The following is a 15,241-nucleotide window of genomic DNA, read 5'->3' as shown; positions in this document are numbered from 1 at the left end:
AATCAAATTTCTGAGACTATCCAATATTTTTACAAATTCAGAAACATGGCATATAATAAGTAATCTTATTTAGGGTCTGATATACACTACCATATAACTTCAGGAACTTAATCCCAGATCAGATAAAGGTTTCCCTTGAATTAAGTATTCTGGAAAGGATCTATTAAAAATTATGAGGAGAGGAATAATTTTGACAGCATGCCATCAAGTGAACTTCTTGACATCTGAGTAAACCTCACCTGTTCTTGGAGCCACTGCCTTCAGCCCAACTCTAGGAAAGTAAGATGCAAAGCTTTTCTGCTGGCACATCCTCCTCGTTCTTTCTATACTTCCTGCAGGATAGTAAGCAAAGGCCTGTCTGTTACTCCATCTACAGTGCAATTCCCTGGGGGAGACTAGTTTGAAGATCAGAAATTAAATACAGGCTAAATCCACCTTCCTACTAGCATTTGGAATTATGAGGGAGAGACAGCCTAGTATTCCTACTTGCACTTGCAACAAATGGGCTTCCAAGTGAGAGGACCTTATGGGGGTGGGGTGGGGATGAGGAAACTAAATCTTATTTATTCAGGCCTGTGAGTGCAAATCCTATGGCAAATTACCAAATGATAATTCTAATGTGATCATTTTAAACTAATAGCGCTGGGAACATCCAGGGGATTATTTTGAGTCCCTAACATAAATTGGTGTGCCCAAGGTGAGTCAATTCATTTTGGCACATCTCCAACCCCGAAAACACTATTAAGGAACATTAATGCCTTTAAGGAGATAACTGCTGCTGTTTTACTCTGCCTGGGGCCAAACGCTGAATAGTAAATTGCACGAGAAATATCAGGTACATTTTTCCAATTTCGTCTTTTAAAAGAACCGTGCAATCAATTAGAACAATTGCAGTAGACTCTGGAACGAGGAAATTTACCAAACGCAATGAAAAAAATCACATAAAATTCAGAGAGCGTATTTTACATTCTGAATTTAAAGTGAAAGTGAACCAGCGTCTCCGAACAGAGAAAGCGGAGCGAGCTCAGGCACACTTCATAAAGATCTGTTAATAAATGGAGCGAAATGCTAACCAATGGAAGCACAACCCCCTTTCAATAGAGTGTCAAAATTACACAAGCGCTTCCTTTCACACCCTTCCAAGGACCAAAACTAATGTAAAACGCGGAAGGTAGACGCTCAAACACGTGAGCGTGGGTATTTACATTAAGCCACTCCTTTTATTTAACGCGACACATTTATGCTGCGCCTGTACAGCGGATTTTGGCATGGGCTTGCAGCACATAGGAAGGGTTAGGTTGGTTAAACTACGAGTTTGAGAGCTCTTTTGAGGAGGAAGAGCTATTGTTTTGATGGGCTTCACCTCCATGCAATTATGAAACGGATTGATCTATTGCAAGGCTCCAGTCCTCAAAGATATTTACTTTGGAATATTTCCAAGAGCACTCTCAGTGTCGAATAAATAAGCGTAAAGAATCACGTTGTAAGTCACAAGGTTCATTTTTTCAGTCAGTGTTTAACTTTGGTACCTCCCATTTCCGAGGAAAAAATGCGGATCTGAATCTTTGCTGGTCTCGGGGGAAAAAATGCACCTTAATAGAACGAATGAAAAAGAAGGGAAGTGACTATCGAGGGTGGAGCTGTTTATTTCCCACCTCTTGCAGGACGGTGGGAGACGTGTGAAGGGACGAAGGATGGCACCATTGTAGTATTTTTTTTTAATTTTCTGTTTGATGTGTATCATTGGCTGAGGAGTCCTAAGGATTTAGCCCCTGACTCTGGCCTCGGCGGAATACGGTGAGCACATACTCTCCTTAAGTTCTTCAGAAACCTTTCTAACGATCCACATATGACTCTCATACTCTTACTGTACTGTTTTCTCTCCACCCACCCCCTTCCTCATTGATTTACCTTCCGCTGCTTTGCTTTCGCTCTTGTTTTTATCTACTTTTTTAACCTTTCTGTCTTTCTGAAACCTTTTGCTGGGCCGTTATGAGGATTCAAAAATACTTTATTTCTTCTGATTTCATGCCCCATTTCTTTTAGACGAGTGATTTTTAATATCCGTCGTTTTGCAGCAAAGTAATTTGACATTTAACACCATTATGCTGACCAGAAAAATGCCCCGTTGGTAGAACAAGGGAACTTAAGTGAATTTCCTATTTGCTTGGAAGCAACCAATGAGGGTGATGTTCCTTGTGAAGCAAATTCATTAATTTGTACTCTTTTCAGATTGCATAGCAGATTGAGAAGGCAAAGTTTGTTCCAAGATGGCAATCTACCACTTTACTGTTTAGCAACATTTCTCAGACATGAACAAGAACTCATATTAAAGCATAAACTTAGCAGCTTATGGATCCTAGAATGCTGTGCATATATAATTCTCACAATTTATAATTAGGTATGTTATGCAAAACCTAAAGATTGGCTTAATGTGAAAAAATTTAACAGCAATAAGTTAGGGTATGTAAAAACAACTTTGACTCCTTGGTTTTTCCCCATGTCATCAACATCAGCACAGCTCTTTGTCAGCTGGCCCCTTTCTTCAGCAATTTAATAGAATCAATAGTTGAAGCTTTTCACAATATTATTGTCTGCTAATATTTTGAAGTTATCATATATGTTAAAAGTACAAAACAGTATTGTAGAGATATACTTTCTATCTAATTGACTTTCTAAACAATCTTGAAAAAATTGAGCCAGCTGTGTTTCAGTATATATAATAGTTGTTTTATTTTAAATATAAAACTGAGTTGTTTCAAGTGTAGATATTTACAAATGATAAACAGAATCAATTATTTACTGTGCTTTATAAAATATTTATAGAAGACTAATTCAAAGACTAATTACCTACTTAGCTAAGTTTTTATTGTAAGCTGCTCAGAGTTGTATTTAAGATGGAAGGCCATGGAAAATTTTAAAATAAACAAACAAAATTTTGAGGTAAGATGGGAAACATATAAATTTAATAAACTAATAAACCTAAGTTTAGGATCAATTAAAAAGCACAAAATAGAAGTTTCAAATTCATCAATCATTTTTTTGTCAATGGGATAATACAAAAATAAAAAGTCCAGAAATTAAGTCAAATGTTTGTCATGAGGTAATTAAAAATTAATCTCAAAAAATGAAATGATGGGACTGAATTCAGTAGATGATGGCAATATTAGTGTAAGGTACAGCTAGCATTCAGGAACAAAATAACTGCTTCCTCTGAGATAATTAAAATCCATTTAGTTTTCAGTCTGTTTTGTGACATGAGTAAAGTTCACAAGCTTCTGACCAGCTGGAAAGTAGAATTTAGAAGAATTACAGGTTTTGTATCAGAAGAAATGGAACATAATTTAGGGTAATTCATTAGGTTACAGACAATCAACTAAATTCTATCTAGAGTTGTAAAGGAACAACACTTCAGAAAGAGAGCCCTCTTAAATAGAATAAAATTATTTTCGTTTGAATGTTGGCTTTCTCCTAGGAATCAATCATTTTTCCAGAAGGGTTGCCAGGCACAGTACAATACAATCCATGATTATAGCATAATTAAATAGAAAATGCCTTTTCTGTATATAAATGAATTTTGAAAAAAAATATTTAATTGGAAGGGATTATTTTTGTAAAGTGGGATAGATTCAGAAAATAATCTTGAAATAATTTGTACTTATTTGTGTTAGTTATTCAGATTTTTGCCAATACATTTGAGCTAGAAAAAATTTGTTGGAGCCATGCTTACCTCCAAGTTTTCTTCTGCTATAATAGGAGTGTCCCTTTTTTTTTAATGGAGGCAAAAGAGCTAAAATGTTATCCCATTCAGAAGAATTTTTTCAAAAAAATTTGGAGAAAATTTTAAAGTACCATATTTCCCCGAAAACACAACATTTCCTGATAATAAGGCCATGCCACATTTTTCTGGTGGGCAAAAATATAAGCCCTCCCCCGCAAATAAGCCCCCTGGACAACCCCCCCACCTCCAGCCAGGCAGAGTGTTTCAAAGTGTTTCTGCTCTTGAAACTAATATTTATTTGAACTTAAAACATGTGTGCCACTCACCGGACTGAATTAGATGAACTAATTGCACCAATTTTACTATTCAACAGATTGATAAACTTGGGCAGGATGTTGTTTATGTATTAATGAAATTTCACAGTTAGCTGAGCTTAAGACCATAAAGCAGCAGCATTATTAGCAATTCAGCATCACATACCTGGATCCAATGAATTTCTGGAATGTGGGGAAGCTTTAGAAGGGAAAGGTATTTATGAAAAAATCGCTGATTTTAAATACTCTTTTCATTGTCTGAGTCCTAAATTCAGGAACGAAGTACTGCTTTAGAATCAAAAGTCCTTTTTGTGCTCTGATTTGTTAATGCTGCTTGTTTGCAACAGAAAAACAGTGTTTATGTACAATGGATAAAGCCATCTTGTGGTTCAACAACCTGTTTACCAGAAAGGAGACAGAAGAAAGCAAATCGATTATGCAGAAAAATTCATATGCTGAGAATAAAGCACCTTCTTATGCCAGCATTAATGGAGCAGATGCTTCAGAGGTGTCTTGTGTTCCTTGTAATCATACCAATCGAGGTTTTGTCACTTGTCCTACTTGCCAAGGAACTGGAAGAATCCCCAGAGGTAGGTATATTTTCAAGACTTTTTTTTGCAGAGGTGACCTGGCCTTGTTGATTGACATTCAGAGTCAAACCTGCCCCCCTCCTATTTTATGTATTGTTTAAACAAGAGATTCATTAACTGGGCTTAGTTATACTAATCTATAGAGCTGTTTTGACCTGATTAAAATAGCTGTGGAAAGACAAGCAATTCTCATGTACATATTTTTGCAATGAAAATAGTCAGACCCCATACGTTGTGTTTTGCACATAGGGAAGCTTTTATTAAATTGACAGATTTCAACAGTTCTGGCAGCTTTGAATTTTCCTAAAGATTTGCTTTTCCAGACTATTCCCTTATTTTTCTCTCTTCTATTGTTCTCCTTCTAGAGCAGGAGCAACAGTTAGTGGCCCTCATTCCATATGGAGATCAGCGGCTGAAGCCTAGACGGACGTAAGTACAGTCTTTTTCTTCTAAATGAATTTCTCCTCATTTTCTTCCTCCATCCTAGTGGACTTATTATCCCTATTTGTTAGACATTCCTATCAGCGATTGCTATGTATGTTGTGGTGGGAGGAAAGTCTGTTATCACTAACTGCCTATGATCTGTTTTGGCAGGAAGATGTATGTATTTCTCACAGTAGCCATTTGCCTGCTGACAACTTGTCTCATGATGTACTTCCTGTTCCCACGTTCAATTGCGGTGCTCCCCTCAGGTCTCAATGCGTCCACCATCTCCTTTGACAATTCTTCTTCCAGCATCATCCTGAATATGACTGTAAGTTCAAGGAAGAGAGTGATGGAAGAGTGAGTTGGGGAGAGACATGGACCAAATTCATTTTATGAATCTTTTTAAATTCATCTGAGATTGAATATAACTCTGTGCTGGTTATAGGAAGCTGGGGGATAATATTGCAGGGCCACAAGTTAGAAACATGTCAATTCTGATCTAGAAGCCTCTCTTTTGTCCAGTTTCTATAATATATAGTTGCTCATTTTTCAAGGAAAGCTTGGTGAATAGGGTTAGATGTAATATTTTGTCAAAAGATCGATTTTAAGACTGAACCCTGGTGGATAGAATAGTTGTTGGGATAAACTTTGCTCCCAAATTAAATCTTAATCTTTTAAAACAAAAGAATAAATGACTAAATGACATTAAAAGGAATAAAGTTTAGTCAGTCCCTTTCTATTTCTTTTAACCCAGACCAAGCATTTCACTGGGTTTTGTGTGATCATGGTTCAATTTATTTTTAATCAAAACTTGAAACCTGCATATAAATAGAAGGAGAAGAAAGGTTATGTAACATAATTCAAGTTCTAAAAAGCTTGTGTCTGGCCACATGGTCTCTTTTTCAAATGTTTATTTAATCATAAGTTTCATCTTCAAAAAGTTGTCACTGGTTAACACATTATGGTTTGATCTAGCTTGGTTTTTTTTAAGTTTTTGAGTTTGAGTTTTATTAGTATTTGTAGGCCGCCCTTTTCCCTGAGGGGACTCAGGGCGGCTCACACAAAACCGGGAAGGGGGAATACAGACATTAAGATAGAAACATATAATAAAATAGTAGGCAACATACATTCATCATTCGGGAGGGGTAACTATCCTTATCCCCAGGCCTGACGGGCGAGCCAGTTCTTCAAGGCTATGCGGAAGGCTTGGACGGTGGAGAGGGTACGAATCTCCACGGGGAGCTCGTTCCAAAGGGTCGGGGCTACTGCTGAGAAGGCCCTCCTCCTTGTAGTTGCCAGCCGACACTGGCTGGCCGATGGGATACGGAGGAGGCCTAATCTATGGGATCTTATTGGTCGCAGGGATGTAATTGGCAGAAGGCGGTCTCTCAAGTATCCAGATCCACTGCCATGTAGGGCTTTATGGGTGACTAATAGCACCTTGAAGCGCATCCGGAGATCGACAGGTAGCCAGCGCAGCTCGCGGAGGATAGGTGTTATGCGGGTGAATCGAGGTGCACCCGCAATCACTCGCGCGGCTGCGTTCTGCACTAGCTGAAGTCGCCGGATGCTCTTCAAGGGCAGCCCCATGTAGAGCACATTGCAGTATTCCAGCCTAGAGGTCACAAGGGCCCGAGTGACTGTTGTGAGAGCCTCCCGATTCAAGTAGGGTCGCAACTGGCGCACCAGGCGAACCTGGGCGAATGCCCCCCTGGTCACAGCCGTTAAGTGGTGGTCAAATGACAGCTGTGGATCCAGGAGGACTCCCAAGTTGCGAACCCTCTCTGAGGGGTATAAAATTTGACCCCCCAGCCTGAGTGGTGGAATATCAGTCAAATCTTTGGGAGGAAAACATTGGGAGGCACCCAATGTTTTAAGGAGAAGACTTTAAAACTAGAATGAAATAAATGACTTAATGCAATGTCTGAACCCAGCATAAATAATCCAAGAATTACACATGATAATCTAACTCAATTTTTAAGGGATTTGTGTGGCTTTTGATAGTACCGTTCTGGAAGATATATTTCAAGACACAATAAAATAAATACTTGGTTAATAACACATCAAGAATTTGTTTCCTACTCAGAAGGGCTAGGGCATGAACAAGGACCTCAATATTCGTTGAACTCTTAGATCATTACTAACAAACCTTCTGACAAAAGGAAAATCTAAACATTTGTTCATAATTTGTATTGCAATTAAAACATAGGGGGGGACCCTTCAATGTTAGCAAGCAGCAATTCAATTTTTTCAGCCTTGAACAGAAGTACTTTTCTAAAAAGTAAATATTTTGAGTACTCATATAATGGAGTCTAAGATAATGTGCCAGAATGCTTAGACATGTATACATTCATAGAAAATATCTTAGAGTTGAGAGCCAATTTAATTCTTGTCACCAAGATGATGCTCTTCAGATATTGCAGACTATAGCATCCATCAACCTAAACTAGCATAAACTGTTGATTAAGTATAGAAAACTATAGTCTAAAACTTCTGAAGAGCTTTTAAATTGCCTGTACCTGATGAAAATACCAGAATTAGAATTGTTTTATTTTGGGGAAGAAGAAAGAAATTGAATTTAATTATTTTTATATATGGAATAGAATAGAGTACATATCATCTGTTATATTGGCAGATCACTCTTACTATTTTTAATTATTTGTATTTGTATTTATTGGGATTTATAGGCCGCCCTTTTCCCTGAGGGGACTCAGGGCGGCTTACATTCGTAGGGAAAGGGGGAGTGCAATATAAAACAAAAACAGTATGTGACTAAAATAAACAGTAAAAAACACAACTTTCATTCAGCATTCAACACTCGGGCGGGGTGAATTAGAAACTTATCCCCAGGCCTGACAGGATAGCCAATTATCAACATCATATTCTTAATATTCTTTGTTCAATGTGTTAAGTTGTGCAATAAGTATACAATATATAATCTGTCCTTGTGTAGCAACCACGTTCCATTCCTTAAATCAGAAGCAAAATGGTCACTAAGTAAATATGTGATAGAAAAAGGATGGAAGGGAGGGAGAAGGTGGGGGTGCGGGAGAGAGGAAGGGAGGGGGGGAGAGAGAGAGAAGCTGTGAAGATCAATGGTTGCTGTTCTTTCATGCAGCAAAGCATTACTCTGGCATTTGGTCATAATGTACACCTTGATTGGAGGGGAAATTATAAATCCAAAGGAATTCCAGAGCAAGATGAAATTGCAGTTCTCATAAAGCTTTCCTTCCTCCCTCCATCTCTCATTGTCATAACCTCTGAACAGACTTGTATCATCAGCACACAACTTGTACAGCAGCTTAGCAGCATACCACACCCAAAGATAAATGTTGCAGACATTCAAAGCAGCATTATGCTACCAAGAAATAAGCACAATATTATTTCATGTGTAGAAATGCTGCCTCCAAATGAATGTGCTGAAGGACACAGAAAGGGCCAAACAACTAATCTTCTATAAACCTTCATCTCATGGACAAGATTAAATTGATCAAAAGGAAGCTGTTCTTAATTTAGTTCGGTTAATGTTGCTCTGTACCTAAAAGAAGCAGGTAATGCACAAGCTTTTAAACAATCACCTGCCAAAATCCACAGCTTGGAGTGTCACAATAATTCTTAGCATGCACCAAATGTAAAAACATGTCAATTCCATGTTTTGAATAGAATCTTGTATACTAGTAGAGCTGGCTCCTGCAGCTCTTAAAAAAATAAGAGTTAAATTTAGTAAGTAATAAACATAGAAAAACCTTTATCCGGGGCCAACCTGCTACTTGTCCAGATCACTATCCCACAATCATTGTCCTCTTTCCTTTTGCATTCAACCACTCATCCCCATAAAAGTAAATGGCTATCAACTATCGAGATGTGTACTGTTTAAGACACTGGGGCTTTGCAGCACTTCAGATACGATTTCAGAAAAGTGCTTGTATGGTTTTTGGAGGAGACCAGCAGATGTGGACTGTGTTTAAGCACCTGTCGACTTTTGAATTAAAAATCTGAAACTTTGCACAAACCTAGAAACCATACGTTTCATCATGTTTTGTATTATATCTTAAAAAGTAGCAGCAACAGAGGCAGAGTAGGAGCCTTTTAAGGGCAAAAGTTCAAGAGAATCCTTTCATGAATGCAGACAATGTGCCAATTTACCACTTTTTTCTGATCACCTATCCTCCTTCTCTTTAGAACATATTAAATGTGACAAACAACAATTTTTATCCTGTGTATGTGGCTCAGCTTGACATTGAAGTCTTGCATAAAACAGTGGTGATTGGGAAAAAAACTGTGATGACTCAGTTGGATATCAAGCTTTTGCAGAGTGCCCAGGTGAGGACTTGAGGGGCTTTACTAATTTGTCTGAACACAAATATGAATACACTTTACAGTAACTTTCTCTTTCTGATATATTTTTAGATCCTTTACAGCATCTCTAGTACAATCATGGATACCAACACTTAGTAAGTACATTTCTAAGAAATGTTCCAGCAATTAGCTAATTCATTTTAAAACAATGGTGTCAAAAGTGAAATTTTATTTGTCTTGACAATTACATATCCTTCTTTTAATCAACTAGTTGATAGATTTTTATGTTGCAGAACTAATGGAGATGCTTTTAAAATATTTAGAGGAAGTTCTTTAGATTTATTTCAAAGGAGAAAAGGCCTAATTCTAGAAGATCATCCATAATGCTAATTTTCCCTGATTAATTTTGGCAATACAGAATTGATTATCCCCACTGCAGTAATTTAACATACCAACAGAACTTCTGATGAATTTGAAATCTACCTGTATTTTAAAGTAGAGGATTTAAAAATACTTAATTTGACTAAAAATTGATTTTATAACATTCTGACATAATGCCAATTCCATACTTAGTCAACAAAATAATAATCCTTAGCTGAAACAAAATCAAGTTTTGTTAAAACTTTAGATGGATATACCTGCATTTCTCCAGAATCTATAGTTGTGTTCCTCCTCACCCCCACTATGGCAGCATTAAGCTACTTGACTCCTGTGTATAAATTGGCTGAAAATTATGCCATCATAAGAAAAACCCTTTTCATATTTTAATCCCTTCCTCCTCTTCCTTCACCTTGATGCATTTGTATTTTCTTACTGAAGTATTGGTCCCAATTGTGGGATTATCTCCTTGCCCCTATTGCTAGAAAAACAGGCACATCACCTTTCTTCCTTTTGGTGGGTGTTTAAGGACATATGGATTTCATTGATACACTGATACATTTTACTTCAACTCTTGTACAGTACTTGAACTTCAGTTCTTGTACAGTACTCAATATTTTCCCATCTGATGCCGTCATGGGTCCAGTAAGGATATAAACATGATTTTATCATTATTATTAATACTTGAACTAAAAGGAAAAAAACTTGACAATTTCACCCGATAAGAGGATAAGAGGTAAGAGAACTCTACCATATCAGTGCCATCAATGACCTTGTAGCAAGCATCACCAATTCACATTTATTTCTGTCCGTTGGGATGTAAGGGGAAACTAGCAGCCTCTATTCAAGTTCACATGGTTAAAAAAAAAACCTTTAACCATTCCATCTGTGAATTGTTTAAAAATGCCTAGCTTTTCACATTTCCACTGGTGAACTTGTCTGTGAATGTGTTTATGAGTGTCTACACACACATACAAGTAAAAAGTCCAGCCTTTCACCATTCCATAATCCAACAACCCAGCATGAAATGGTGACTGAGGCTTGGTTGAGGATGATATGTATTCCTGCTCTTAAGAGATATTAATTATTAATGGCCTATCCTTGCCTTAAGACAACCTGGTTGTGCAAATCAATCTTTAAGGATTTTTCTGGTTATTTTCCCCAAGATACTTTCATTTATGGATGCCAGGACTTGAACATACAAATTCCTGGGTTTCATTGACCAAAAGCTTTCCATTAATATGGAATATACCCACTTCATCTGTAAAATCTAGAGAAACTAGTCTAATTCAATAAACACCATAAAGGTGTACTAAAATACAAAATGAATTAAAGTATGACTTTGTATGTGCCACATAATAATAGTGAAATTCTCCATTATTTCAGCAAAATTTGCACATGGGCCAAAATAAAGGTTCACAATGTTCTTCTGCATATACAGTAAGTCTGATTCTCTGTTTTATGATAGCTAACTCTTGGTCCAGTATTTGTATCTTTTAACCTAAAATCCTAATGATTAGATAGTTGGTTTAGTTTGTAGGCCAAATATTTCATTCTGCTCAAACGAGGAGCATATTTTTAATCAAGAGAATCTTCTCTTACTTACCATATTTTCGGAGTATAAGATGCACCGGAGTATAAGACACGCCAAGGTTTTGAAGAGGCAAATTTTTAAAAAAGTAGGGAGGGAGAGAGAGGTAGAGAAAGCAAGAGAAATATAGTAGGTAGGTAGAGAGAGTAGGTAGGTAGGTAGAGAGAGAGAGAGAAAGAAATAGAAAGAGATAAATATAGTAGGTAGGTAGGGGGAGAGGGTGTGTAGGTAGGTAGAGGGATAGAGAGAAATACAGCAGATAGAGAGGGAGAGAGTGTGTATGTAAGTAGGTAGGAAGAGGGATGGAGAGAGAGAAATACAGTAGGTAGGGAGAGAGTGTGTATAGGTAGGTAGAGGGATAGAGAGAAATACAGTAGATAGGGAGGGAGAGTGTATAGGTAGGAAGAGGGATAGAACAGAGAGAAATACAGTAGATAGAGAGGGAGCATGTAGGTAGGTAGAGGGATAGAGAGAAATACAGTAGATAGGGAGGGAGATGTAGGTACGTAGGTAGATAGAGGGATAGAGAGAAATACAATAGATAGGTAGGGAGAGTGTGTGTGTAGGTAGGTAGGTAGAAAGAGGGAGAGAAATACAGTAGGTAGATAGGGAGAGAGTGTGGGTAGGTAGGTAGGTAGGTAGGAAGGTAGAGGGATAGAGAGAGAGAAATGGAAACAAATACAGTAGATAGATAGGGAGAGAGAGAGAGTAGGTAGAAAGAAAGAAAGAAAGAAAGAAAAAGAAAGAAAGAAAAAGAAAGAAAGAAATACAGTAGATAGGTAGGGAGAGAGAGTGTGTAGGTAGGTAGAAAGAGGGAGAGAAATATAGAAGATAGGGAGAGAATGTGTGTAGGTAGGTAGGTAGGTAGGTAGGTAGGTAGGTAGAGGGATAGAGAGAGAAATGGAAACAGAAATACAGTAGATAGGTAAGGAGAGAGAGAGAGAGAGAGAAATACAGTAGGTAGGTAGGGAGAGAGAGAGTAGGTAGGTAGGTAGGTAGGTAGATGTTTCCAGATGTATTTATCCATGTGCTGGAGAAGGAAATCGCTGACAAACCTTATGACTTTGTTTCTGCTGGCACAGCACTTGATCAATGTAATTCTCATCAGTTAAAAGGCTTTCCAAAGGGGTGGGGGGAGTTTTGCACTCTGCAAACCTCCCAAAAATGGCCAGTTTTTCACGAAAATGGGGGCATTTTTTTTCAAATAAAAGGCATGAACAGCCTTGGGGGGCTTGCAGAGTGTTCCTGGGAGGGGGGGGCAAAAGAGAGGGCCAGTTTTTTGTCAAAAAAATTGCATGCATAGCCTTATGGAGGCTTATAGAGTGCTGCTGGAGGCTGGGGTGGCAAAAAACGGCTCATTTTTTCCTTATTTCTGCCCTCCCCAGCCCCCAGGAGCTCTCTGAAAGCCTTCTAAAAGCTATGCATGGCCATTTTGGTGAAGGGGGCGGGGCTTTTTTCTTTTCTTCCTTTTTGAGGAAAAAACTGTGTGTCTTATACTCCAAAAAATACGGTAGTTGTTTCGCTCCTTGTTTAATCATTTCATCATATCACTAATCAATGTAATTAATGTAATTTCTATAGGAATTATATCACTTCTTTTAAAAAAAACATATATTGGTTCTCTCTATAATGACTAATAAACTTCCAGATCTGTTAATTTTGCATTCTCTGTCCATTATCTTCCAAAATATACCATTGAGAATAAAGTCTGGGATTTAAATTATTGGTAGAAGTGACAAGGAGGTATTGTATTTGTAAACATTTTTTTACCAAATTCCTATTTTTCTCTCCTTCCAGAGGTACACTGACTTGTTCCTATCTCTCTCATTCGGAGCAACTTTCCTTTGAAAAGTATCAGTATGTGGATTGCAGAGATGGTGTCCTACTGTCTTGATTCTAAAATCTCTCATGGCTACAGTAGAGTCCTGGGGGAATTCCTTTTGGCTGTTTCTTCAGTCCCCTTCAGTGAAATTGCAGTAGCATGTGTTTCATGCCTCTGGGGATTTATAGTGTGGGAAGAAACTGAAGTTTTGATTTCTTTTTTGCCAGTTCTACAAAACAGGAAGATGGCTATGGCATCACATTCCTTTTAAGATAGCATATAATGATGCTAATGGACTAAAAGAACAGCAGAATGGCACCTGAGTGCAGAAAACGGGATGCAAGAAGAACATGCTAACTTGAAACAGTTATGCTTCATATTAGAATTTGAATAGATTTAGGCTGCATGGATCACCAAGTGGCTGCTGAATTTGCCGATACTGTTTATTTCTTTTGGAGATTACTGCCTGGAACTGGGATCTGTAAAAACAATGAAACATGCCACTATAGACTTTATTGGAGGGCTGGGGGTAGATCTGATGTGTTCTCCTTTTCCCAGAACTATCTTCTCCCAGACCGATATAGCAGGAGGAAAACTTGGATTTTTTGAAGGAGGCATTACCACTGAATTAAGGTTGTACTTCTTCTCCCACTAGATTTTCCCCTGTTCATTAGTTCAGCTGTTTTCTAAGTTGTAGGGAGAAAAAAAGGTTTATGAAGCCAAAATAATTGCTCTGTTTCAAATGCTGCTTTTCTAAATCTATTTCTACTATAGCTTTATTTTCTTGTTTTATTTTCCTAAACTTTATTAACTTTTTAAAAACAGAATACAAAAAAGCAAAGAAAACATTAAAAGGTTTATTCACTGTTGGAGCTAAGAAATGAATAAAATCCTGAATATATTTTTTCTTTGACCAGTATGACAGTTCTCATACAAAAAAGGATCAGTAAAAAATGATTATGGCCTTTAAAATTAGGTAGGTTTGAAACAAATTGTGCAATGCTGCCTGGTGATAGTATATGATAGAAAGACAGTTGGATAAAAAAAACTGGTAACTGGAAAATGCAGTTATTTACCCATCTTTTTAAAGAGATACTTGTACAATACTTCCTAAATTCTTTCAAGTTTGGTTTCATTTGATATGCAAACTATTTAGTACTGCAGCATAAATATCAGGTAGGTTGAAAAAGAAGTATTTTATTAGGATCTAATGGACCTTTTCTGGCCGCACTTTATTATTATTATTATAATTATACAATTGTATCACAGCGGCCAGTTGTTTCGCCGGATTTGGCATTGGTTACTAGTCGGGCCCCATCCAGGGGCCTAGGACGTCGTAACCAGAGGTGGGTTCCTACCAGTTCGCACCTATTCGGTAGAACCGGTTCGTCAAATCTACCGAACCAGTTAGAAGAGGTTCCATCAGTGGACCCAGAAAGCAGGCCACACCTACAGAAGAGGTTCCAAAAATTTTTGAAACCCACCACTGGTCGTAACGTATTATTATTATTGTTATTATTATTATTATAGCTAATATATTAGAGACCAAAAGTAGTTTATTTTCTTGTTCAGGAAGATCTGATTTCTTTTTTATTCTTTTTTCTGAATAAAGCTATATTGCTACAAATAATCATGAGACAAATAAGACAATGTGTACTTGGACTCCTTCCTTTTAACTTCTCTGAAACTGGAATTGACAATGGGCAAATTTAAAAACCATTGATCTAGACTGTGAGGTGGGTGCTTAGTACTTTTTAAAAAAATATTAAGCACCAACTCCACTGCCTCAGTCAACCAGAATAAATAAATGGTCAGAACAGAGTTTGCAAAAAAGAAACCATTACAAAAAATTTTCAGCTGGATCTCTTGGTGAAAGCCTAAGAAACGGAAGGAATTTTCTGGATAACACAGCCTGCTTCTGTTCTTAATTACTGTTCTGAAATTTCTGTTCTAGTTTCATGGGAAATTACAGAATAGCAATGTCTCAGCACTGCTAAAGGGCCTAGCATGACAACTTAAATCAGTCCTACCAGATTCTTTCCCAGTCTTTTTCAAACCTGTTCCCCAAAAGAAAACAGATAACAGGCAAGTTTGGGCTGT

At 37.5% G+C, this 15,241-nt stretch overlaps 1 protein-coding gene across 2 annotated transcripts; it reads left to right on the top strand.

The window, feature by feature from the left end:
* Positions 1–1,364: 1,364 nt before the first annotated feature.
* Positions 1,365–15,216, top strand: TMEM106A (transmembrane protein 106A). 2 transcript variants are annotated; one of them, XM_014058250.2, is made up of 8 exons: positions 1,365–1,797; positions 4,383–4,625; positions 4,991–5,054; positions 5,220–5,379; positions 9,234–9,374; positions 9,462–9,505; positions 11,115–11,168; positions 13,117–15,216. In XM_014058250.2, the coding sequence occupies exons 2-8, from the start codon at positions 4,403–4,405 to the stop codon at positions 13,211–13,213; spliced, it is 783 nt and encodes a 260-aa protein (XP_013913725.1). In that variant the 5' UTR covers positions 1,365–1,797; positions 4,383–4,402; the 3' UTR covers positions 13,214–15,216. The 2 variants fall into 2 exon arrangements, with proteins under 2 accessions (XP_013913725.1, XP_087569386.1); XM_087713260.1 differs by lacking the exon at positions 1,365–1,797 and having other exon boundaries at positions 4,514–4,625; positions 4,996–5,054.
* Positions 15,217–15,241: the final 25 nt, after the last annotated feature.

The sequence above is a fragment of the Thamnophis sirtalis genome, unplaced genomic scaffold (assembly GCF_051295495.1).
Source record: "Thamnophis sirtalis isolate CommonGarterSnake01/CBP01778 unplaced genomic scaffold, rThaSir2_p1.2 scaffold_4, whole genome shotgun sequence".
NCBI lineage: Eukaryota > Metazoa > Chordata > Lepidosauria > Squamata > Natricidae > Thamnophis > Thamnophis sirtalis.
The sequence above is the reverse complement of the archived record's forward strand: the minus strand, read 5'-3'. Positions and strand labels throughout refer to the sequence as shown.

Bases quoted from the DNA above. Each gene is read 5' to 3' on its own strand.
- TMEM106A (XM_014058250.2), top strand. From the start codon at position 4,403: ATGGATAAAGCCATCTTGTGGTTCAACAACCTGTTTACCAGAAAGGAG. The intron at 9,375-9,461 runs GTGAGGACTTGA...ATATATTTTTAG, and splicing joins AGCTTTTGCAGAGTGCCCAG to ATCCTTTACAGCATCTCTAG. The intron at 11,169-13,116 runs GTAAGTCTGATT...CTCTCCTTCCAG, and splicing joins AATGTTCTTCTGCATATACA to AGGTACACTGACTTGTTCCT.